This window comes from Colletotrichum godetiae, assembly GCF_030913485.1.
Source record: "Colletotrichum godetiae strain CBS 193.32 chromosome Unknown BDP55scaffold_76, whole genome shotgun sequence".
Lineage (NCBI taxonomy): Eukaryota > Fungi > Ascomycota > Sordariomycetes > Glomerellales > Glomerellaceae > Colletotrichum > Colletotrichum godetiae.
The window spans coordinates 1-23,504 of record NW_026851324.1 but is presented as its reverse complement, the minus strand read 5'-3'; the positions used below and the strand labels follow the sequence as shown (position 1 = coordinate 23,504).

Sequence of the window (23,504 nt, the reverse complement as noted above, 5' to 3'; positions counted from 1 at the left end):
CAAACCCCTCTCTTCAGCCCACGGCCCCCCGGCCTACAGAAAGACTCAAGTACTGTGCAGTAATGTACGCCTCCCAAACTTACCGAGTAACTTTCCCCGAGTCTGCATCCAGAAGAAGGTGTCAGACTGGCAGTCGATGACACTTGACACCGTTGTGGCCCGCACGTACACACGCGGCACGCCCGCACCGCACAGTTGCAAGATTGTTTGGACTGTCTCTTGCGATCCCCTCTTTTCCCGATCCCAACTTTGATGCGCCGGTGGAATCATGGAGAAAAGCTTCTTTTCGCCTTCGGTGGGTGGTATAAGTCCGCGGGCTCTGGGAACTCCCCCACCACTCTTACTTGACACCAAGAAACTATGTCAGTCACTCGACTCTGAACATTGAAGCCACTGTGTCACAACAATCACTCGAAAAGAACACCACAAGACTGAACAGAACAATGCACCTCACAACATCTGTATTCGCCCTCCTCCTACTCCAAACAACCGTCGCCCTCCCAACCGCAAAAGACAACAAAGTCTTCGCCCCAACCCCCGACCTGCCTCCCGTCCCCGTCCAAGACCTTGGCATCCACACGGGCAAAATCGGCGTAGACAACGTCGACCTCTCGGCCCTACGCGTCGATCCTGTCCGGGTCATAAACAGAATCCAGTCGTCGTCACATTATACCTCGTCTCTCCTCACTAAACGCCGAGACGTGCTACTCGAAGAAGAAGATGGGCGGATTACCATCGCCAAAAACAGACGCTCCAAAGACAAACGCTCGCATATCCAGGTTGATCCAGTTGAGGTGAATGTTCACATCATGAGGCCTGAGGTGCATACGATGAGTAATGGGAAGATTGCCAAGGTGGAGGGGGTGCAAAGGGAGACGGGGAAGGGGGATAAGGATGTGAAGGATGTGGAACCGAAGCCGAAGTACATTCCGAAATTCATGCTGCATTATAGTACTGGCGGATGGTTTCGGCATATCCGATTCTGAGGTTGCTGCTCGGCTTGAGCAGCTGGGTTGGGATAATCGAGCTGAGTTGAAGGGAGTCTCGACTTGGAGGTGTTGGCCACTGCGCGGTATTCTTTACCTCTTCGTTTGACTAGGGGCTGGACATCGGTTTTTTGTATGATTTGAAATTGCAGGTATAGCGGCTTGCATTCATTTGGATTCAGTTGGGCGTATCGGAGAATTGGGTGGGAAATAAATGGATGAAAGCGGGCGGTAGGTTTCTATTCAACTCCCGCTGTTGCAGTCCTTACCTTGGTTAGCTAGGTACAATTGTTAGTGTCATTGCTAAATCAAGAACAACGACGTGTTCGCAAAGCCACTACTTCAGGCCCTCGTTTCTTCGTGGTGATTGGTATCGCAGACTCTTATTCATGGTCATCGTTAATTAAGTACACTCGCGCCCTTTGAGTTTATACAAGCGAGCCGATACAAGAGGTGAAAATGCATAACTCATACAGACGAATATTGTCTGTCCCAAGTGTAGGCCGGAGATGAGGTACGGGGTATGCTTCCGACGCCAGTGATATGCAACCAAGAACACGCAGGATTCCCCCCTTTGAACCGTGACCATTATGAACCCCAAACCAAACCCCTCTTCATGTTCACGTCAGTATCCAGCGGACCATCTGGCACCGGGTGGTGCAGTTGAGCTCATGGACGGGCAAAACCTTGTTTCGCCTAAGAATTGTTAGCGATGAAGGGATAGACGATACCAGATCAAGGGGAGAACTGACCTTCATTTGTTCAATCCTGGCTTTCAGTTGACTGGTCACTTCAGCTGCACGCTTCCAGCTTTCCACACCGTTGCTGTTCGAGTTCATGGGACCGCCCCCACCGCTGCCGCCAGAGGAGTACGAAGGTGCTGGTATGTCATCAACAGGGGTGGCCGCAGAGCTCCTGTAGCCTCTAGCAGGGCTGCCGCGTCCGGAAGATGCACTGCCCGTATACCTAAGTTCGGGACTGAGTGCCTTTGAGCGAGGGTAGTGATGGTCTCCATTCTCCTTCTCCTCGGACATGTTGCTGGCGTAACTAACACGGTTATGTCGAGCAGATGATGAACCATATGAGGCGTCGCGGTAGATACCAGCGTCATCATGTGTAGGCGAAGCAAGACCTGCGAGCGAATTAGTACACGGTCGCGAACTAACGTAGGAGAAGAAGCTGCTATCTTACCGGGACTACCCATGCCCGTCCTTGAGTTCAGGGCCTCGGCGTGGTTGAGCGCTCTCTTAAGGCGGTCAAGCTCCCGTCTGAGGCGATCATTCGTTGACTCCGTGGCCTCTGCATCGCTTCTTGCGCGAACCAACTGCGTCTCCTTGGCCTTGATGCTGAGGACATCGCGGGTGTGATCTTCGATGAGACCTGCGTTCTGGTTCTTCAACTCTTGAATCTCGGACATGTACTTGCTCCTTTCATGCCGCATTTCCTCGACTTGGCGTGTAAGGCGCTCATTTGCTGATCGGAGTTCTTCGAGCTCGGCCCGCTCCATTGCCGTGAGTCCACTGGATGGGGGCGGCGACGCAGGGGGCATCTGAACAGGGGCAGCAACAGGCTTTGCTAGCGATCGTCCTGCAAGACCACCTCTGCCGAGGCCGATGCGAGGCTGGGGTGGGGGAGGAGCAGGTTCGTCATCGTCAGGCATAATCGGCGCGGCAGCAGGGCGTCGGGGGGAACCGGCAGCTGGTGCACCGAGAGGGCGCTTTGATTTGAGGCCTGCCAAACCAGACGGCTTTGGCATGCCCATCTTGGTGCCTGCGGGTTTGGGACGAGATGAAGCTTGTGGGGAGAGGGGTTCTGGGTCGGCGGGCGGCGGTGCGCTTGCTGCCGGCATGGCCGGTCTCTTCATACCCAGGGGCTTCTTTCCTCCAACGACCTTCTTCGGAGGCGGTGCCTTCGCAGCTGGCGGGGGAGGCTTCGGCTTCTCCTTGGCCTTGACTTCAGCCGTCTCGAAAAACTCCTTGATCTTGGTCTTGCGGATTTCGTCTAGGCCTTCCATGTGCGGACCCATGCCGCGCTCGCCAATGATTTTCATGACGGTGCCCAGAATCTCGGCACCGCCTGAACGAAGACCTTCGCTGGACTCGGTCAGCAGCTTTTTGCCTGCCTCGACAATGGAGGCAATCTCTGGCTTGCTCGGCACGTCGCGTGTCGTTCTCAGGCAACGAATCAAGAACTTCATGGTGCCTTCCTTAATCTGTGGGTTCTTGTGGACAAGGTAGGTGTTGATATCTTCGAGACAATCAGTGAGACTTGTCGCCAGGAAGACTTGGTCAAGCGCGGCGCCGAGAGCATCCGCCACGGTGGCCTTCTTCTCTTTCAAGCGCTCCATGATGGGTTGCATGACAGTAGTGCGGTGTTTCGCGTAGCCTTGTCTCAATCCCTTGGCCAGGACCTCGATACACTGCGCGGCCTGAGTCACGACAGCAACGTTGGCGTCCTTCATGCATTTCGCCAGCCCGCGGTTGATCTCGTTGAAGTCGCCGTCCTTTATTCTTGGCACGTTGATTGCCGCATAGAGACCCTCCACTGCTTCCTTTCTTTCCTTCCACTTGGACGAGGCCAAGGCTTCGTTAAAGTTGGCGGGAATCTTGCCAAAGACGTCCTGGGGCTCCGCCAGGTCGAAAGCGTCCATCTCGGCGGGTTCCTCGGCGTAGTCTCCACCGTCATCGTACTCGTCGTCGGCTCCGGGTGGAGGTGCTCGCGCCATAGCGGCTTGTTGTGAGCGCAAGAATCGTTCCTGCTTCGGGGCTGGCTCGGCCTTAATCTTTTCAAACTGCGCCTCAAGATCGGTCTGCTGGGTGGATTTCAGGTCGCCCCAGAACATGGGCTTCATTGCTTCGCGTAGCCATCGGTAGAACTCGACTGCAAGGTTCGTCGCGGCAGCACGGACATTCTTGTCGGCATGTCCAAACGCCTTGGGAAGGACCTTCAACACAGGCTTGGGGTCGACAGTCTTGCATCCGAAGTTGTGGTAGATTGCGGTCAGGGCGGTAATAGCCGCGGCGACAACCTTGGGCTGCTTGTTGGAAAGAGCCGGAATGATCTCCTCGATGACTGGGGCGGCAACGTCGAGCTCGACGAGCAGGAGAAGGGCTTCGAGAGATGACTCCTTGGCGGCGGCACGTGTTGACGGCAGACCTTTTTCGCAAATCGGTCCTATCGTAGTTCCGCGCGTTCTTGTGCAGTGTTCCTTTCCGCCAAACTTGAGAAAGGCGCAGTAGGCCGCCAGACCGTCTTGCTGGGCGGCAACGTTGGAGTCGGCGACGGCACCTTTCCAAAGGCCAGAGTCGGAGAGGAAGGGTCTGAAGGCATTGTCGTACTCGTCGGCAGTAGCAGAGAAGGCCTTTGCGGCGTCTTCGTAGGCCTGCTTTCTTACTTTCCAAACCTGCGGCGCGTCAGCGCATCATACACGGCGCAGCGGATGGATGCTTAACTTCATACCTTGTGGATGAACCTATCCTGGAGGGGAAGGGAGCTAAAGTCTTCTTCTTCAGCCATCGGAATGGAGGCTGGCTGGCGGGGTGTAGAAAGACCCGGTTTGGATGGTGGAGGGGTTGTTGTAAGAGGAGGAAGAGGAGGAAGAGGAGCTGGATCGGGAGAGCAGTTCTCCTTGTCGTGGATGTCTGGCTTTCTGAAGCTAGCTACACGTTTAATTAGCCTCGAGAGGGAACGAGTGTGTTTGAGATGACGGTCCATGTTGAGGAAGGAGGACGAGCTGCAGCAGGACGCAACGGTATGCAGGCTGCCGGCAGCTGCAGGCGCCGTGAATGGCGATGTCTGTGGTGATATGGGCGCAAGAAGACTGGCATGACTTACAAAATGATGGTCGAGCTGGAGCGGATCAGGTGAGGTTGTCGCAGCAGCCAAAGACTTGTTGGTCGTCAAGCCAATGTGGGATTGGTACCTGGCAGCGGGAGAGCTAGGTGCGAGCAGTCGAGGTATCCTTCGAGGTATTCAAGATTGCAAAGAGGCTTCCTAGGAGGGTAGGAGTAGTGAGAAAGAGAGAGGGAGAGAGATCTGAGGTATGTGCGGTGGTGGTTCTCGTGGAAACAAGGGACCGGGACTGAAGGAAGTCAAATCAAGACTTGGAGTCTGGAGAGACAAAGGAGACTAGAGGTAGTTCCCGTAGCGTGGATGTTACAGGTGAAGGTACAAAGCCAACGTCGTCAGTCTGAGGGTTGGAAGTGTGGAATGTGTACGAAGTACGGCTGGGGTTTCTTTTGTTTGTCCTGGGCGGAGGAGCACAGGGAATTTTGGTTGTCGGGACAAGGGCGGAGGGAACGGGCCCAGCAGGCGGTTCAGTCTTGAGCAGTGCTTGGATGGGGGTTCAACTCAAGGCTCAGGGTCGGTGGGCGATCGCATTGGGTGCCTTTTCTCCCTGTTCCTGGCCTGACGTGTTTGTGTGGGTGGAGGGACACAGCAGCTAGGCGCGCATCGGGCAGTTGGGCATGAATATGATTGGGTCGCTGGTATCCCGGGTCAACATAGGTCACATGATGATATGGGATCTTCTACCAATCGATGAGATCAGATAACACAGAACGCGGGGCATTCGCTGTTCACCTATGGTGGGCAGTATTCACCTGTCTTCACCTTGGGCCTACCTTGTCCCTATGGGCCTTAGTCATGAAGCCCAGGGGCCTACCATTTAATCAAATTGCTTTCTTTTTTCTTCTCGTCTTCCTGGCTGCAAATGCACTTGCCCACTTTGTGCATTAATGGCCGTTGTAAGCCACTCTCACATATTCACTCATTCAAGGATGGCAGATTATGGCATGAACCAGGCCTTTCCATCCTGAGGCTAAGTGAACCCCAGGCAGATAGTCAGACTTTTGACGGATGATGCTTCAACTGTCTCTTCTTCAGAAATGCCAGAATCAACTGGTCACCTAACTTGTCATGCTTGTGCGACTGCAAAAGTGGCTGCACCACATGTTGATGCTGAAGAATCTCCAACCAATCAATGCCCCGTGTATTGCCATAGAAACGGTTCAAGACTCTGATGTCATTGGGGGAAAGAAGGACAGGACACCCTTCTTCATCCCTCCATCGTTTGCCAGCTGGCAGAGGTGGCTCTCAGCCCGGTCTGCACCAGCCACACCACCTCCGTCCAAGCGGCCTTACCTAAGCGACACATGACTGGGAAACTCATCCTTGATGCATTACACCAGCCACATTTCATCCCACCCCACCAAACAGGGTTGACCTCTTTTCTCCCATCTTTTCCCTCTACCAGTGCCACCGAGCATTGAGCACTCATCGCGGTCGAAGAAGTTTCCCCAGGGTCCGCTACGAATACAAACGGGAATATCTGGGACTCGCATATCGGAGGATCCCCCGCCAGTGCCGTGGCTTAGGCACAGCACCCTCCCTCTTCGCACCCTACGCACCGCCGCATCTCCCACCAATTCTTCAGGGTGTTCCCTACGCAGCCAACACAGCCCGGAGCATATGAAACATTTTGCCTTTCCGGCTCCTGCCCACCTTCAAGCGTCACCTTTTGCCCGAGCCCTGCACTTGCACCCCTCGTCTCGCATTCTTGGACATCTTGTCTCCCCTACAGAAAAAAAAAAGTGCATGCTTTTGGACAAATCCAACTACTCCTCCAGAGCCTCGATTCAATCCTGCAATCTACGGTTATAACACACATAGATATGCTGCCCAACGCCTGGGAGCCCAACCCCTGACTGAAAACACCCACGAAGGAAAGAAAGAGAGGAGCCACCCTAGCACAACCAAAGAATATCGAGAGCTTTGACATCAACAACACCGACACCGCCTTTACAACTCCGCGAGTATCTGCCACTTGGCCCTGGTCCCCGCCAATTCGACCCTGACTTGACCTCTGCATCTTCCCGTCGCTGCAATAAAATATCCGGTTAACAAGGCTACCAATCCTTGGCCTCTCCGACCGCCTCCAACTTTCATCAGCCTCGTCTTTCCCTCCAGCCAGCTTCTGCCACCTCCGACCGCACGTGGCGCGCCCATCGCGGTTGCTGCGATACCACCACCACCAACAGACGGAGCCCCGAGCATCACCTTGCAGACGCACCTCGATAACAAACCACCCAACGACACCTCTCTCGTTTCCATCTGCTCTTGTGCGCCCTTTCGTGCCACCAGGGCTTCTCAACTTTATAACTGCCTACAAACAAACCGCTACTTACGTAGCTTCCACCGTCTGCCAGGATGAGCCAAATCCTCACCCCTCGGCAAGCAGAGGAGCTGTAGGTTTCCTTCTCTCCGCCCAAAGGGTGACCACGGATGCGCCATACTGACCCGATCGTGACAGGCACAAGGCCATTATCGCGTACCTCTCATCGAGCAACCTCCCCAATGCCGCAAATGCCCTCAGGGAAGAATTGCAGATTGGCGACTCTTTCGATGCTGCCACCTCGAAGAAATACGAGGGATTGCTAGAGAAGAAATGGACCAGTGTAGTACGGTTGCAGAAAAAGGTTCGTCTCGTCCCCTGGCGTCAGATGTCTGGCTTCCAGCGCCTCTGACCGATACTATTCTCGCTAGATCATGGAACTCGAGTCTCGAAGTGCATCTCTTCAATCAGAACTCGATAATGCGACACCAACCTCACTATCCAGACGAAATCAAGACCCTACCAGCTGGCTGCCACGCCTCCCCGCCCGACACACCCTACAATCCCACCGCGATCCGGTTACCTGTGTAGCATTTCACCCCGTGTTCTCGTCGCTCGCCTCAGGTTCAGAAGACTACACAATTAAGATCTGGGACTGGGAGCTGGGCGAACTCGAGAGGACGATCAAGGGGCATACAAGGGCAGTTTTGGACGTCGACTTTGGAGGCCCCCGAGGCGCTACCCTGCTCGCGTCATGCTCGAGCGATTTGACGATCAAGCTATGGGACCCCTCAGACGAGTACAAGAACATTCGGACGTTGCCCGGTCATGACCACAGCGTCAGTGCGGTCCGATTCATTCCTTCGGGAGCCGCAGGTGCCACAGGAAATCTGCTTGTGTCGGCGAGCCGCGATAAGACATTGCGGATCTGGGATGTGTCGACGGGCTACTGCGTCAAGACACTGCGAGGGCATGCGGACTGGGTACGAGACGTCTGCCCATCTCCGGATGGACGCTACCTCTTGTCAGCAGGAGACGATCAGACTGGCCGTCTCTGGGATATCAGCGGCTCAAATCCCGAAATCAAGTCAACGTTGATCGGTCACGAGCACAATGTGGAATGCTGCACGCTCGCACCGCCAACGGCTTACAGTCATTTGGCATCATTGGCAGGCCTAAAGAAGGCCCCCCCCGCAACGAACACAGCTGAGTTTATGGCAACTGGCAGCCGTGACAAGGTAATCAGGTTATGGGACGCGCGTGGAAACTGCATCAAGACTCTTACGGGACACGATAACTGGGTCCGCGCGCTGGTCTTCCACCCCGGCGGCAAGTACTTGCTCAGTGTATCCGACGACAGGACTATGCGGTGCTGGGATCTGGCGCAAGAGGGCAAGTGTGTCAAAGTTCTGAACGAACTTCATAACCATTTTGTTTCCTGTCTGCGTTGGGCTCCAGGCATTGCACGAGAGGCGGCTACCAATGGCGACGGTGCCAATGGCGCCAATGGAACACCGAGCAAAACGGCAGCGAAGCCCCAGGACGTCTCAATACGCTGCGTCATCGCAACAGGAAGTGTCGACATGAACGTGCGCATCTTCGCCAACTAAGCAGCGTCCTCACAATGAGGACATTCGACGACAGATGATATATGGCAGACGACATATGGCAGACGACACTACCAGACAACGTCACGACGATTGCCGGGGCCGACTCGCGTCGCGGGGCGAAACGCATAGGATGCCGAGTCGCCTAGTGGACCGCGACGGAGGCAAATACAGGATCATGGCGTAACGATTCACACGAGAAGCATGGGCAAACCGGAGGCAGGCAGGCGTCAAAAGGGGTCAAAAGTACGGCGTACAATCTGACGATTGCGTGATGCCTTCGCTAATGATATAGATTTTAGGGGAGCTTGTACATGATCGAATAGATACCCGCAACATGTCCTCGCTGGGCTTTCAAATTTGTTACTCACTGCATTGCGTGAGGACTTTCCGACTGTAGTTTGATGTGATGCTACGCCATCCACTGCGTAGACACACTGCGTAGAATCAAATCTCTATCAACGGTGCCCCTGCCAAAGTCATTCTCCTCGGGCATGATACCTAGGGAATGAGCATGTTTGCATGGCGGGTTTTGTAAGGATAGTACATGGAAAGCTTCGGATAAGGAATAATTCAGCCACTCCAGGCACGTATTCATGTTCTAAAGAAAGAAAAGAAAGAAAGGTAGAATGGGTATCCTATACGCCTCGCATAATCAAAATGTCTCGACCCAACAGTACTGCTCCAGTTCGTCCACCAGAGCCTCAGTCACCTTCTCGCAAGCTAGCGCGGCTGACTGCCCACAGCTGCCCTGAATCCACCTAATCCAATAATACCCTGCTCATACGGCTTTGCCCAGGCACCTAGGCATTATAAGCCTGGTGCCAATGGACTTCGGTCCTACCGCTGCGGTGGTATGTAGCCAAAGGAATGCCACACTGTACTTTGTTAGTCGACAAATTTCAAAATCACTTGGACAATAACTAGTAGAAGAAAGAACGTACCTTGGAACATTTGTGCCTCGCATCCTTCAACGAAGAAAAGAGATAAGGTATGCACCCCAAACAGCTCACAAAGCACACGATCGCAGCCAACGAGTGCGTGAAACCGCCCGACGTATACTCCACCGCCGTGACGCCGCGGGCGTGACACTCAGGACACTCGACCGGCGCCGGGTGGGGGCCCAGGGAGGGCAGCGGGGTGCCGTAGGGCTGGAAGTTTTGGGGTCCGCCTTGGAGGGGGTAGCTTTGCGGAGGGGCGTAACCTCCGTAGTTTTGGGGTGGCGGGCTACTGGGAGAAGGGCCACCGTATTTTGGCATCGAGGTGCCGGTGGGTTGCTGGTTGATGTGTTGGTGTTGGTGTTGTTGGTATTCTGGAGGCGGGCCGGAGGCCATGTAGTTGTCTGATGGGTTCGGGTCCGGTGTCGGGACATTGGTCGGGGCCGAGGTGGCGGGGTGTTGGGTTGGTTTGTCCATTTCTGCTTGGTTCTCAACTTGTATCGTAGTGAAGAAGAGAGGTGGAGATGTAGTGGAGGTTGGAGAGAGAGAGATGTGATGAGGAACGCCAAGTTGAAGAAACGAGAAGCAGTTGAATAAGAATCGGGTGACGACGACGAAGGAGTAGCCAGACTGGTGGTGACTTATATCCAAAGTCTGTGATGGGTGGCACAGCCTACCTCACCTCCTCCATCCGCACTCCGCCCAATGACACGAATAGAAAAGTAAAAAGGTAGGGGAGGTGCCGTTATAACCTTGTTTTCGGGCCACCAAAAGCGAGAGAGCTGTTGCCTGTGTGTATGTAAGGTAGGTACACTCGTACCGGCGTACCCGGGGCGGCACCGCCATTGCTTGCTTCCTTCGCTCGTACCCCCCGTTCCCACGAAAAGATCAGATGGGAAGAGTAGAGGGGAAGGAGGCGAAAAGCGCAAGTGCTGGTCCAAGTTGCCCGCTGCCGCGCATGTGCATGTGCATGTGCTTGTTGTGCATGCGAGCGAAGCTGGACTAGACGCAGGCACCACGCAGCCCTGTTTGGATGTTCAGATGGACGCGGAGGTACACTGTAAAGTGACACCCGAGACTTACACGAATCCACTCAAAGGAACACGCCGTACTAGGGCAAGACTGACATATCCCGTTGCAATTGTTACGAATGGCGAGACCGAAGAACTCCAGCCTTCTTTCTGACAGACTAGCAGGACGATGGCACGAGATGGAAACAGAGGGAGTGATTGAAAGTGGCTCTGTACAAGAGCAGAGAGCACAGAGAGGACCGGGCAGTCGGGGGGGTATGGACGCCGTCGGCCGGGGGTGGCCCTTGTCTGACAATCATGCTGAGACGGGCACGACGGGGAGAGAAGAGGGCGATGCTGCAGCCCTGCCAGCGTGGTGGTCTGCGTAGAAATGCGAGACGAGACGGGTGCGTGCCAAGCTGGTGGGTGATATCATGGTTCTTTGGTCTGATGTTCATGTTCTGTCCTTTGGCCTGTCTGTGGGACTGGCTCTGGGCCCCAGTGTGCTGGCAGACGGAACTGAGAGAAAGACACTGGCGGACGAAGGAGCTTTCGAGGTGGCGATGTCATACTCGCCCGGGTCCCTTCGTTCCTTGGTAAGTCGATTGGAGATGATTGGAGCCAAGTTTTGAGCGATCATTGATGTGCAGCCAGTATTAAGTACTCGAGTACCTTTATTACCTAATTGAGCACGTGGCGGTATGGAGTGCAGGACTCAGCCACACTCCAGTGCGTCAGCCACGCTTACACTCGCCACACTCTGGACGATCTTTGGGCCGGTCGAGACCTTCTTCTGCATCTTCATTCTGCTATCAGACATGACTTATGGCTTGATTGTTGTTACCAAGTTTCGGTCAAGGGTGATTGACGCACCTTCGTTGTTCCAATAATCAAACTGTTTTGCGAGAAAGGTGTTGCGATAAGATAGTGGCACATAAGGTAGTCAAAATAGCCAAACCGTATAGTCAAAGTAGACGGGCTCTTTATAATACGAGCATGCATACCGCGCAAGCTGCTTGATCAAATTCCGGAAGGCCTTTCAAAAGAACAAAGATTATGTCTATGGAGTTAGTCCAAAACTCAATAGCGTCAAGTTGTTTACTCAAAATAAATCTCAAATTCATAGAACATTGCGTTAGAGAGAAAGCCGTACTAGCTCGTGATAATACCGCATGTCCGTCTTTACGTCTAATGACTGACAATCATGGAGGATTTGGGCGATGCGCTTCCTCCGTTGCAGAGTCTCCTCAGGACTCTGAAGTGTTGTGTCCAGTGCTTTTAGGTGCCGCTCTGCAAGAGCCGTGTATGCCCCTTTCCTCAAGTTGCCCATCCCCGAATCGCGGCATATACTAGTAGGCTGGGAGTCTCTAATGATTTTCATGGCTTGGTCCCAGTCATTTGCGCTCGCTGCCGAATCCCAGTCGTTCCACCGACACTCCCTTGCAGACGATTCCCGTTCCCTGGGAGCGGATGAGATCTCATTTGAGTCGAGTGTGGACTTCAAAAGATGATATACGTAGTCAACACTTAGTCGGGTTTGTCGAACTTCTGAAGCTGCGCGTACAGGGCTCTTGCCAGAAGAGTCTGCTATGAAAGGATTTCCTCCTTGTTTCATCATGAGTTCTCTGGCCCTCAAAACAGTCTCTGACACGTTGCCCTTGGTTGGGAATAATAGGAGCAAAGGCGTCTTTCCCTCCTTGTCTGGTAGGTTTGGATCTGCCCCTCTTTGCAAAACAGCCTTGAAGAGGGCAACGATGTCGAAGGTCCCAGACAAGGGGCCACTGACACTGAATTTTGCCAGTGTATGCAGTAGCGATTCCCTTAGCCTCCCATCGGAGCCCGACAATGGCATGAGGTCAGCATGTTTGCACAGTGCCTTGCCTAGTCCATGATCAGGTTTGTAACCATATGTTTCCCATCTAGTACGTTCAAAGTATTCCGACACTAAGGTCTTTCCGGAGGGAAACTTGGTTTGTGGATCAGCTCCTTTCTCGATTAAGAACCTGATGACGTCGCATTTTGCTCGTCCCCATTTCGTAACCGGGCTAGTCTGGAGATCATATGAAAGAAGCACCTGCAGAGGAGTTCTCGCATCAGGATAAGGTTGAGTTGGACTGGCTCCGTTGTAAAGACAGTGAAGCTGACTTTCTGAGACGCCTTCCCCACTGTGAGGTGGATCTTTAGTGAGTAAGCCATGGAAGGGGGTCATCCCTGCTAAGTTGCTCGAGTTGAGGTCGCATTTCGCGTCTATCATGGCGTAGAGTGCAGACAAGGACCGTTGCGTACTGAAGCCTCCCTTTTTTTGCACAAAGTCTAGTACAGCAAGATGGACAGGGGTATCCCCATTTTTGTCTTGGAGGTTAGCGTCTGCGCCAGCAGTCAGAAGATGACGAGTGAAATGCACTTTAGAGACAGCGAGATGAAGCGGAGAGCGTCCTAGCTGGCCCTTTGCGTTGACATCTGCGCCATACTTTATCAGAAGGCTGACAATATTCTCTGATGTTCCGTTCATCGCGTAGTGCAGAGGCTGGTTGCTGACGTTGTCTTCATCCTTGACACAAAATCCATCGAATAGCAATCGCTGTACTTGTTGCTCATCCTGTCCTAACACTGCAAGGTGAAGGTCCGTTCTTCGATTACTAGTGCTCTGATGAAAAACAGTATAGGTGGGCCATTCTGTGTCTGTTCCAGCGGTGTTTTGAAAAGATCGAGACACATGGTTGTCCAAGTTCAAGGAATGAGCGCCATTCATATATGACGGGCTTGCGCCGTCTGGTCCCGGCAAGAGCCCTGGAGCCATCCCAGCAGATGGACGCCTAAGTGACAGTTAAGTATTTAGGCTCGGCGGACGACGTGTAGCAAGCAAAGAACTACCTTGGGTTGAATGAATCGGCAGCGAGAGGCAAAGCAGAAGCAGCTCTCACCCCTTTGACAGCCGAAGCTGACCCCAGACGCTTTCTTGAAGGATGCGAGTTTCGATTCGGTTTTGGAAAATCTTCGGTGCTGTACTTCATATAGCCCCATTTCCGCATTTGCGTGCGGTACGACCTTTCACTGTACATGTACCGAGAGGTCAGAGTTGACGAAAATTCACTACGGTAAGTGCCTGCGACTCACGAAGCTTTGAAGCCATGCCGGCCTTGGATGATGCGCATCACCTCGATGAGCTTTCGATCTTCTACCTGATAAAGTTGCTTGATTTCATCGCGAAGAGGATCCCAATCTTTCGTCATTCTGTGCAAATGTGTGGTTGATTGACGCCCTAGGTCAGTCAAAAAGATGTTCCTCAATCGGGAAAGAATTCTGCCGCAGTGGGCCACGTGAGGGCTTGTGATGGATATATACAGTGAGATAAATGATAGGATACGGCCTGGGCCGCGGGATTATGGTGCTCCCAAAAGCGCTATTAAGAGGATGGGGACCACGAAAATGAAGAGATGAGACCTGATATCCAGACAGATCATCAGGTGGAATATTAGGCAGTGGAGAGAGCAGAGAAGGCCTAGGGAGACTGCTATGCGAACACGCCAAGCGCCTGCCGTAAGGCAACCAACTGAGAATGCCAGGTTGTATGCGGTCTATTAAGCCTCCTTTTTAGGGCGCTGTAAAATGCAATATACAATTTTCCCCGTCTTGCGACCTGACTTTATCGGGGAATCGTAGCTGCTTTCGAACTGCACCCAAATCTACATTTTGCAGATATGTTGCAGATCTGCAACTTTAAGACTGCAAAAGGACTGCGCTTGTCACTTCTCTTCTCTTGCAGCTGGAAGCTGTGCTCACTCACCAATACTGTATACATGACTACATTTTGCAGGTCTGCTTAAACGCCACATGCAAACTGCATTTTTCTCCCTGTATCATCACGTTCATTGTGGCTACCGGGTCCAATGTCATTTGTGTAGTAGATCTGCCCTTTACACACTTTTTTCTTCACAAAGCTTCAAAATGAACCATTGCAGTCAATGCTGGGCTGCCTCGAATGTCGCCATGTCGTCAGTTTCATCTACTGCTGAAGGTGATTTTTGCAGGTCATCCCATCGAGAATATGATCACACAGCCAGGCTTTGTAGCGTTTAGATGTCGCACGCTCACTATTACTTTCTAGTAGCAACTCATACATTGACTCTTACCTTCCACGCTTCGATACAAGTATTAAATGCATTGATCCTCCCAGAAAAGATGGAGGCTGCTTCCACCCCTCAGCACTCTCTCAACTCCTGTCTTGGATGATCATCTCTCTTTGTTCCTTCACTTTGCGATTCAGAGTGCAGGTTTCATCTGCGCCGTTTAGGATCCAAGCATACCGTCTTTGCCATTTGCGGATCCAGTCAAGCCAACTGCTAAAGGGTGCGTTTAGCAAGTAACATATCATCTTGACCGTCATAGGTTGAACCTCACTCAGCTCGACATCTCCTGGTTACTCAGAAGATTTTGTTTTCCAAGTTAAGCTAACGTACGCTCTCTTCTCTCTTAGGACTTCCATGGATACTTCCCGAGACAAGTCTTCCGGCTGCTCCGACCAGCATCTTACCAAGTCCCTAACATATCGATCGAAGTCTGACAAGCAGCCTCAACTGACTGAGGATGCCCTTCGCCAACACAACGAGAAAGAGAAGAAAGATGCAAATAATCTCAAGAGGGCCCAGGAGGGGCATGCAGTTATTCTTCGAGAGCTGTATCGACTTGGAGTAGACTTAGATGACAGTTTCGCACATAAGGTCACCCCCACTGGAGAAGGCATGGCTCCAATGCAGAGACTCGTCGAAGAGCTTGGGGGCCATGCCAGCAGTCGCCAAGCCGCTTTAGTCTCACGTCAACGTTCTGTTGGCAGTCGTGGCGCTACAAAGGCTTCCTCTTATAAGTCTGGGTAGCTTGACATTCATATAATGTAGCGGTAGCCAGCTATCTACATAACACAAAAGCTTTGTGCTTGTCATTATATCTTAGACGTCTCATCCAGTAAAAGCACTTCAAGTAATCGTTATCCAAGTGATAAGTCCTGTTCAATAGCCCTATTAATGAAATCCGTCATAGTACTGGACAAACTTGAAACTTCCATCCATATAGTATGTAATTTACGATCGCCATGAGTATCAGACCTACTCCATACTAATCATCATGAGCACGGTTAATCAATAGTCGATGAAGGGACAGTTATAACATATCTTACTATAACTATAGTAGAGAGTAATAGTAATAATAAATACTTCTATTACTTCATGTGTCCCCAAGAAACTAGAAGTTCTTTTCTTCGCATGTTTCGACATTGAGATAAATAACTTCAGTCACCCAGACGGCACAATATCCTTGAGCGATTGGCAACAGCCAAACAGCAAGATATGTTTTGTGTGTCCGGGTTGCTCAATTGGCCAGTCAAACAGTCATCATCAACACTTTCGGTCACCATGTAGGTTACAATTAAGCAATTTGATAAAATGCTACACATCATGCCTGCGCTACTAACTAAGAGAGAAACCCCCTACGACTTCACCTCACACCAGACCATCCCCCCAAAGACTAAAACGTCGGCGCAACCCTCGTCTGCTCCTGATTAGCCACCAACTCCCTCAACTTAAAAGACCTCAGCGTACTCGTCGACCGGTTTCGCGGGTGATGCGCCGAAGCAGCCGTCTGCGCAGACATCCGCGCCACTCGGCCCTTCTCGTCCAGCGACAAGGCCGGCGACGCAGGCAACGACCCCGCAACACTCCTCGACTTCAAATTAAGCCGGCTAACCATGGACTGGATCGCTGTGCTGGAATCAAGCGGCGGTGTCGCGATCGGCGTAGGCGGGAAGTGGTGAGGCATGCCGCCGCCGCCGCCCCCTCCGCCGTGCCCGTGATGCCCCATCATCATCATCGTCGGCATCGCACCGTTCTGCCCGAGGTGGCTGTACTGGTGATGCGAAAGAGACGTGCCAGACCGCGAGCCGTCTGAGCTGGCTGTGCCGCGGCGGTTGAGTGTAATGCGGTTCATGGACTCTTCTGCCACCGACGGTGTGCGCGAGCGCGCGAAGCCTTGGATGTGAAGCGCGTTTACGGACGTGAGACGGCCTCGGGTGGGCGAGCGGCTTGAACCGCGGCTCGAAGGAGGAGTCGTGACCCCGTTGGCGTGGAACTGTGGCTGGTTGGCGGCGACCATTTGCTCAAAGGTCATGTTGAGTGGTATCGGGGGCATCTTGCTCAGGCGGCGGATGGCGCGCATGTTCTTGTCGATGAAGGTGGACATGCGGTTCAGGGCGTTGCTGTTCTGGTGGGATTCGAATGCCGTGGCGCCATTGAGAGGTGCTTCGGTACGCACGCGGTGACGTTCGTTGAGGTGCATTATCTGCTGTTGCTGCTGCTGCATCGACGGGCTGGGAATATGAGGCGCGTTGCGGATTGTTTGCTGGATCTGCGAGAGGACATTGTCAAATACCACGGTCTCGCCCGCGGCCGCGGAGGACTTGTAGGACGGCACGCCGCCGATGACGGTGCTCTGGGTGAGGATGAAGAAGGACCCGTCGCGGACGCGGCGCTTGACGAGGTCCCAGCGGGTGCGGGCTGGGTTCCGCTCGAGTTCGGGGTGGTAGATGGAGCACTGCGCCAGCTTAGAGTAGAAGACCTCGAGGCGCTTGGCCATGCGCTCGAGAGTCTGCATGAGAAACTGGCAGAGGACGATGACGCGCTGGGACTGGGATGAGGACTCTAGGTTCATGACCGTGTCGAAAGCATCCATGCCGTGGCAGGCTTCCTCGCGTATGTCCTCGAGGAGCTCAATGTCGAGCTGGACCGACTTGTTGGCGTAGTCCATGATGCCGCGCTCCATGAGGCGGGCGGGTTCGCTGTCGCAAATGAACTGGCCGATGCGCGAGACCTCCTTGGAGGTTGTGACGGCGTCGTTGGACGTCTTTGCTCTGGCGATGATGCCGAGGATATCGGGGAGTTTGGCATCGGACCCGACGGAAGCGGCGTTGGCCATCATGAAGGAGAGTTTGAGAACGAGCTCCTGGAACTTGGGTCCAAAGAGGGCAGAGAAGCCTCCTTGGAGGAGGCGGGATTGGTATTGGTAGAAGATGCGTACACCGAGCATGTTGATGAGGCTGCCCTGGAACCAGAGCTTCGACGAGCCGAGGATGTCGTCCATTTCGAATTGCTGTGAGACGAGTGTCTCGACTGTTGTTCGTAGGTACGCCGACCACATATCGTACAGACCACTGATCTCCTCGCAGTCGTGGTACTCGGGCTTGGGGGTCAGATGGCCAATAAAGTACTTTGTGAGCAGGCTGGCGACCTCCGGATTGTTCGTGTGTGCCAGATTGTCAAAGGATTTTGTGCAGTCCACGCCTGCATTCGACCTCATAATCAGAGTGCCTCCTGGATGCATAGGGGAAAAGTCCGTCACGTCATAAACGCTGCCGTGGACGGCAATCCACATCCTTCCTCCAGGCCTATGTCCCGTATGAACGGACAGCTGTGAGAGTGGGATGGTTGGTCGGTTACAGGGGAGCGGTTTCGGGGTCATGAAAACGTCCAACATAATCCGCCGCTCGGCAAAGGCAGTGTTGATGATGAGATCCGTAGACTCCATGGTCGCCGTCCGATGGTTATAAATGGCCTTGCGCAGCCCATTCATGACAGAGTCGAAGACATCAACGGAGCCGCAGATGTACAGATAACCTCCCAAGCCACCTTGCTTCTTGGACATGACCAAGTCACACACGCTAGCCCCTTGCTCGGCGATGAGCGAATCGATGTATCGTGGCTCAGTTCGGCGCTCAATGAGGTCCCTCATGATGGGGTCATACGCAAGACCGCGGCTATCACGAGAAAACGCGAGATGAACCTCCATCAGCCCCGCGTTGACATATTGACGGAGCTCATCCTCGTAGCAGAACTTTTCCCTGTTCTGAACACCCAGGAAAAGCATATTCTTTCCGACCGAGCGGCCAGCACGAGCCTGCCAGAAGCTCCTAAAAGGGGCAATGCCACTGCCGCCGGCAAAAAATGCGCAAGGCGCGGCGCCATCGAGAGGTAATTGGAAGGCGATGGGCCTGGAGATACCGACAAGCAATTCGTCTTCGTCGGCAATGAAGTCGTCTGGTGAGCCTACGGGCGGGTTGAGGTAGCCACTGCTCACTCCTGATCGGGAGATGTCAGACTTTCCGGCAAACGTGGCGCAAAGCTTGTACTCGGCCCGTGAGATTGTGAGGTCGACGGTGCTTGGGAGTAGCTCCTCGGGGTAGTTGGAGATGGAGTATGTACGCGGAATCTCGACCGAGATGAGGTCGCTGAGCCACGCCACGTCGCTGGAGAGGTCAAATGCTTGGTCCCAGATGTGCGTCGGCGTATCCATGACAGCGGCTTGGAGAAGGTCACCTAGTGATCCGCGGACAGGCCATTCCTCAGTCGCAAGCACCTGGAGCACCGTGTTTGACGAGGCTCTCAGCATGGCATGGATTTTGAGGACGAGATCCTGGGTCAGCGGTGCCAAATGACCTCGGCGGAGGATATCCTTGACCATGAGTCTCCTTGTCTTTGTGGAGGTACTCGCAACGCCGTGATTAGAGACTGTCTCCAAGTGTTCCGCGAATCGAGACCACTTGCGGTCGAGAAGAACAGGGCTTTCAAGCATCGTGTCCAGCCCGAGCGCCGCAGCTACCTTGGCGCATTCCTCCCAGCTGTTGAGGGGCATGATCGCGAGTCTATCGCCCGGCTGAAAAGTGATACCGGTGTTGTGTAAATCAAGTGTGACCATAGAGATTGACCGATCATGGTCTGAGTCGACAAAAGATCGAGAGAGGATACGTGACTTGTACCGACACTCCTCAAAAGTTCCGCGCATCTCATGGGGTTCGACGGGAATGTTTCCGCGGTAGGGCTCTAATCGTTCCTTCATGGCGTCCGAGAACTGGCGGTGCACCTCCTCCCATGGCCTTCCTGAATCATCAGAGGCGCCAGAGGCACCGTTCGTTTCCGTTCGGCCAGTCTTGGAGGCCACTTCTAGGATACCAAACACCTTGTACCTATGGGTGCCCATGAAACCTCGCTCGCCCGTGTACGCCTCGATGATTCCGTCAAAGACGCCCATGAGCCGTGGGTCGCCAGACTCCCTGACGTACTCTGGAATCCGATAGTGGTACTCGACAGAGGCAATGAAAGCTCGCAAGTTGGAAGGCAGCCATGCGCGTAGGTGCAAACCCTCGTTGCCGAGGAAGGAATCGTACTTCTTACGGCCAAGGAAGGCGTCCATGAGAAGATACGGCGGGAATTGAAGACCGGAAGCGGCTGGGCATCTCTTGGACAGCGGCGCGGAAAACTTGCCCCATCGTACCCACTCGGCCGCCGAGACGTAGTTATCGCCCGAGTTGGGGTTGGTTGAGATGGAGTGGAAGGCGTTTGGCATTCTTTCGAGAATTTCCTTGAGTCTGATCATCTCCCTCAAAAGGCCCTCGTTGTTTCGGTTCATGACGTGCTCCTGGCAAGCGGCTATGGCGTCAGGGCCGTGTTGGAAGGATGCTACGAGCATATCAGGTCAGTGTCTAGGGTCTCATCGTGGTGGCAGTAGAACTTACCCGATGTGTCGGCACAGCCCTTCAAGAAAGCAATCTCGGTGCGCTCTCCGAACATGGGCCACCGAAGATCAGTATTGTCGAAGCGGCCAACATATGGGTAGACAGAAGTCGGGTCGCGAACTTTGATATTGTAGGACGCTTGGTCGAAGAAGGTAAGGTGGGGGATCGCTCGTCCCATACGTCGTGAGACCTGCCAGTAAGGCAGCCCGATAGTCCTCGGGATTCCTACCAATTCCGGTCCGAGGTCGTCGCTCATTTCGACGCGAGGCTTGGTTGAGATCGAGTTGATGCTGACACCGTCGTACCCATCGTTCTTGTCTTCGTATCGATAGATGGAGCACAGCATGCCCAGAGCCACGATCGCAGCCCAGAGTGCTTGATCAGGAACAAATTCCTCGGTTCCTTCGACGAGGGGAAGAGCAGCGACAGACTCTCTAACGCGTCCTCGTGAGACACAACCGGGCATCCTCTCGCAAAGATCGGACCAGACGCGTCCAGGGCAGTTGGCGAGAGCGCCGGCAGCTTCATTCGAGTCGGGTGCGTTGAAACCATACTCGGCGCTGAGGTATCCGTCCTTCCATCCACTTTGGGATCCTACCCCCTCGGCTCGAAGGATGACTTGTCGAGCTGGCGCACCCAATGCAACGGCTAAAAGGTCTCTGTCATCCGCAACGAGTGTGTCAACGTTCTTGACTTGGGCGATGTGGTCCGCCGATGGAATATCCGAGTACACGATTTCGTTGATAGCCTTTCGCTCCCTATCTTTTGTAAGTAGCCTGTCGGTGAAATATTGAAGAAGGTCCTCACCTGGCACGCAGCCACTCGTCAACGTCTACCCCTCGTGGGATCTGATTGCATTAGCTTGGAGTAAGTGTTATAGTCGAGACATCAACTTACATCAAAAGCTGCATGGAGATCGCCTTGTTGAGTATATCCTGAGAAGGAACAACCTCGTGGTCCAACCCGTCGATTCGCTGTTTGCCCATGTGCACCTGCGGGACATCTTCCACCACCCATGGACCCAGACACGGGACACGATCGCTCAGACATGATTATTAGAATAAAACACCAGGGACCCGCCTCTGGACTACAGAACCAGATTAGAATAGCAAAGCCACCTGGGCAAAAAAAGAAGGTAAAGTGCCGTCAATGCAATATGAAGAGAAAAAGACAGACGAAAGGTAAGCAAGTAAGCAAACTCCCACGAGACGTCAGCCCTAGAAGACTCGAGATCATCCGGCAACACCAAACGGGTTGACAGGAGGGAGGTCATCGATATGTACCCCCAGGCAGCTTGTCAGATGTCCCAAAGGCAGGTTGACTTGGCCAGGGTACGTCGAGCTAGTGCCAACTTGGCGGGACTGGCCCCAAACAAGATCCATGTTGCGTGCAATGGCACCGGTAGGAGTAGACCAATACAGCCTCACACTAGTGAAATAACCGTATTTTGAGACGGGGATGGGGTGAGGAATTCTCGGCCGGGAATGAAGACCGCTCCTGGCTGGTATCAAGAGGCGGGAAACCACATGGTCACCGAGACAAGGGGGGTGATGGCAAGTGCCGTGCGATCTGGAGATGAAAGAATTGGATAGTTAGCAACGCCACAAAACAGAGGTGTGAAGTTCAAGCCTGAGAAGCAAGTTCAGGTGGAGAGGATACAGAAAGAGACGCCAATGAAGCTATTCGGGGGGTAGTCTGAACCCCGGCCAGCCCCTGTTTTGGGAGGTGATGAGACGGTGCCAAGTGCCGCACAACGTTGTAGGGGCCCGTGCAGGTGGAGCCTCAACGATGGTCTGAACTACAGATGACAGGTCCGTGGCGTTTGTGGAAGACGTGCTGAAGGTGATCATAATGGTGCTCGAGTATCATCGGTGCATCTTGGGCTCAGGTGGCGGGTAGCATCGTTGAGCAACGTTTTGCTTCGCCATGTTGTTGGCACGTCTGGCTGGCGCCCTGTCTTTGGGCCAAGAGCTAGATGCACCTAACGGTCTCAATCAGGCCTCGCCCATCCGCCGCTGAGCTCAGCGGGAAATGTTGCTGAACGGACTTCTGTCCCAAAGTCACACTAAGATTGTAGACTCAATGTGAATGGTGGCCAAACTGGTGATGGCCGCGTGCATGCTTGCCGCCGTGTCTTGCCTTGGCTCTATGCGTTATTGGGGGCCAGAGCTATACTCTGTATTCTTCCTAGTTTGGGGGCTTGATCATCTGGTACGGAAACTTCTGCGGAACATCATCACGTCGGATCATGGGAGTATGATCGTCAGATATTCACTCGTTACTGTTACTAAGCCTTGGATGGCGGATTGGTGCAGCACAGGCACCGAAGGATCGCTAGGTCGAGGACTCGAGGTATGCCATGATCCATCGAGGACTTTGGCTTTCGTTTCTCTCACAATTATCCTCCGCGTTTCCGAAGTAGCCCGTCGAGCCTGTCTAGCCGGACGTTGACGGTAGAGTTTGTCAATGGACCCCGAGGTCGCGGGAGTCAACCCCCAAATAGGCTCATGCCGCTGTTGGAAGTCTTGTCATGCGGGTCTCGTGGAACCACATTGACACGGAGTATCGAGCTGCCGTGCGGAGCGAGATCTGGCAAAGACTATATGGGCAAGCCATCGCATGTTCAGGACGGTGAAAAGGGGCAGTGCCTGTCCGATGTTGCCGTCAACTGAACCTCGATTGAAGAGAATTCCTTGAAATCCCAGTGGCTTGCACTAGTGTAGCACTGTAGACTGGGGCTCATCCGAAGAGAGTCGGTCTGGGTTGGAGCCCCCCCAGGTTTCACGGCTGTCGATGTTTCGAAATGGTGACGTGGGCTCGAAGAAAGGAGACAGGATGAGGACTTTGGGTCCTTGGGAGGATTCGGAGGAGGGAGAAGAAAGTGACCAGGGTTGAAGAGGTGGTAGGGGTGATGGAGGGATGAGGCTCCCACTTCCCGAACCTTGATTGCTTTTAGCTCTTTGGCTTTTCTTCAGCTCCTCCTTTTCTGATGAACGAGTGGCATTTACATAATCAGATATGATTGGCCCTCGAGATCGCCATGTCCAGGGGTTCTCGTCTCAAACTGACTTCAGAACTAGGCGCTCAACCACCTCATCATCTTGGTCGAATCGGCGATCCTGCGTGAATTGACACTGACCACAGGTAGCAAGTGACAACCCTTGAAATCCTCTGTTTCCCCTCTTGAGCTTGGTTGAGGGCCGTTATAAAAGCTCACACTCTTGCTTGGGTTCGGCACGCCGCACTACCTTAGCTCAAAGATCAGTCTCCGTCAAGAACTGATTGCGCTGAAGCA

General features: G+C 53.5%; 7 protein-coding genes across 7 annotated transcripts; 3 read left to right on the top strand and 4 right to left on the bottom strand.

Moving 5' to 3' along the window:
* Positions 1 to 443: 443 nt before the first annotated feature.
* BDP55DRAFT_734235 (uncharacterized protein) lies at positions 444 to 986 on the top strand (the record flags this gene model as incomplete). The annotated part of the gene is made up of 1 exon (XM_060580182.1): positions 444 to 986. The coding sequence occupies one exon, from the start codon at positions 444 to 446 to the stop codon at positions 984 to 986; it is 543 nt and encodes a 180-aa protein (XP_060423005.1).
* A 342-nt stretch (positions 987 to 1,328) lies between these two features.
* Positions 1,329 to 4,907, bottom strand: BDP55DRAFT_400256 (armadillo-type protein). The gene is made up of 5 exons (XM_060567290.1): positions 4,821 to 4,907; positions 4,446 to 4,645; positions 2,178 to 4,389; positions 1,739 to 2,118; positions 1,329 to 1,682 (listed from the first exon to the last, which is right to left on the bottom strand). The coding sequence occupies exons 2-5, from the start codon at positions 4,500 to 4,502 to the stop codon at positions 1,656 to 1,658; spliced, it is 2,676 nt and encodes an 891-aa protein (XP_060423004.1). The 5' UTR covers positions 4,503 to 4,645; positions 4,821 to 4,907; the 3' UTR covers positions 1,329 to 1,655.
* Positions 4,908 to 7,193: 2,286 nt separating this feature from the next.
* Positions 7,194 to 8,708, top strand: BDP55DRAFT_565476 (WD domain-containing protein; the record flags this gene model as incomplete). Its single annotated transcript, XM_060570420.1, has 3 exons — positions 7,194 to 7,231; positions 7,297 to 7,462; positions 7,530 to 8,708. 3 exons carry the CDS (start codon positions 7,194 to 7,196, stop codon positions 8,706 to 8,708), a joined length of 1,383 nt encoding a protein of 460 aa, XP_060423003.1.
* Positions 8,709 to 9,489: 781 nt separating this feature from the next.
* BDP55DRAFT_400207 (LITAF-like zinc ribbon domain-containing protein) lies at positions 9,490 to 10,220 on the bottom strand. Its single transcript, XM_060567289.1, has 2 exons — positions 9,650 to 10,220; positions 9,490 to 9,583 (listed from the first exon to the last, which is right to left on the bottom strand). Exons 1-2 carry the CDS (start codon positions 10,118 to 10,120, stop codon positions 9,509 to 9,511), a joined length of 546 nt encoding a protein of 181 aa, XP_060423002.1. The 5' UTR covers positions 10,121 to 10,220; the 3' UTR covers positions 9,490 to 9,508.
* Positions 10,221 to 11,775: 1,555 nt separating this feature from the next.
* BDP55DRAFT_683098 (ankyrin repeat-containing domain protein) lies at positions 11,776 to 14,112 on the bottom strand. Its single transcript, XM_060576315.1, has 3 exons — positions 13,771 to 14,112; positions 13,528 to 13,707; positions 11,776 to 13,469 (listed from the first exon to the last, which is right to left on the bottom strand). The coding sequence occupies exons 1-3, from the start codon at positions 13,884 to 13,886 to the stop codon at positions 11,789 to 11,791; spliced, it is 1,977 nt and encodes a 658-aa protein (XP_060423001.1). The 5' UTR covers positions 13,887 to 14,112; the 3' UTR covers positions 11,776 to 11,788.
* Positions 14,113 to 16,067: 1,955 nt separating this feature from the next.
* On the bottom strand, positions 16,068 to 21,372 carry BDP55DRAFT_400186 (sulfite reductase flavoprotein alpha-component). Its single transcript, XM_060567288.1, has 4 exons — positions 21,107 to 21,372; positions 21,017 to 21,057; positions 20,210 to 20,967; positions 16,068 to 20,153 (listed from the first exon to the last, which is right to left on the bottom strand). Exons 1-4 carry the CDS (start codon positions 21,257 to 21,259, stop codon positions 16,174 to 16,176), a joined length of 4,932 nt encoding a protein of 1,643 aa, XP_060423000.1. The 5' UTR covers positions 21,260 to 21,372; the 3' UTR covers positions 16,068 to 16,173.
* An 806-nt stretch (positions 21,373 to 22,178) lies between these two features.
* Positions 22,179 to 22,746, top strand: BDP55DRAFT_400177 (uncharacterized protein). The gene has a single exon (XM_060567287.1). The coding sequence runs from the start codon at positions 22,298 to 22,300 to the stop codon at positions 22,658 to 22,660; it is 363 nt and encodes a 120-aa protein (XP_060422999.1). The 5' UTR covers positions 22,179 to 22,297; the 3' UTR covers positions 22,661 to 22,746.
* Positions 22,747 to 23,504: the final 758 nt, after the last annotated feature.

Coding starts and splice junctions, on each gene's coding strand:
- BDP55DRAFT_400207 (XM_060567289.1), bottom strand. CDS start 10,120: ATGGACAAACCAACCCAACACCCCGCCACCTCGGCCCCGACCAATGTC. Junction 9,584..9,649: donor CGAGGCACAAATGTTCCAAG/GTACGTTCTTTC, acceptor AACAAAGTACAG/TGTGGCATTCCTTTGGCTAC.
- BDP55DRAFT_400186 (XM_060567288.1), bottom strand. CDS start 21,259: ATGTCTGAGCGATCGTGTCCCGTGTCTGGGTCCATGGGTGGTGGAAGA. Junction 21,058..21,106: donor ATCTCCATGCAGCTTTTGAT/GTAAGTTGATGT, acceptor TAATGCAATCAG/ATCCCACGAGGGGTAGACGT. Junction 20,154..20,209: donor GGGCTGTGCCGACACATCGG/GTAAGTTCTACT, acceptor ATATGCTCGTAG/CATCCTTCCAACACGGCCCT.
- BDP55DRAFT_400177 (XM_060567287.1), top strand. CDS start 22,298: ATGGTGGCCAAACTGGTGATGGCCGCGTGCATGCTTGCCGCCGTGTCT.
- BDP55DRAFT_400256 (XM_060567290.1), bottom strand. CDS start 4,502: ATGGCTGAAGAAGAAGACTTTAGCTCCCTTCCCCTCCAGGATAGGTTC. Junction 4,390..4,445: donor AGGATAGGTTCATCCACAAG/GTATGAAGTTAA, acceptor GACGCGCCGCAG/GTTTGGAAAGTAAGAAAGCA. Junction 1,683..1,738: donor CCAGGATTGAACAAATGAAG/GTCAGTTCTCCC, acceptor AACAATTCTTAG/GCGAAACAAGGTTTTGCCCG.
- BDP55DRAFT_683098 (XM_060576315.1), bottom strand. CDS start 13,886: ATGACGAAAGATTGGGATCCTCTTCGCGATGAAATCAAGCAACTTTAT. Junction 13,708..13,770: donor CGGCATGGCTTCAAAGCTTC/GTGAGTCGCAGG, acceptor GTACATGTACAG/TGAAAGGTCGTACCGCACGC. Junction 13,470..13,527: donor GCCGATTCATTCAACCCAAG/GTAGTTCTTTGC, acceptor ACTGTCACTTAG/GCGTCCATCTGCTGGGATGG.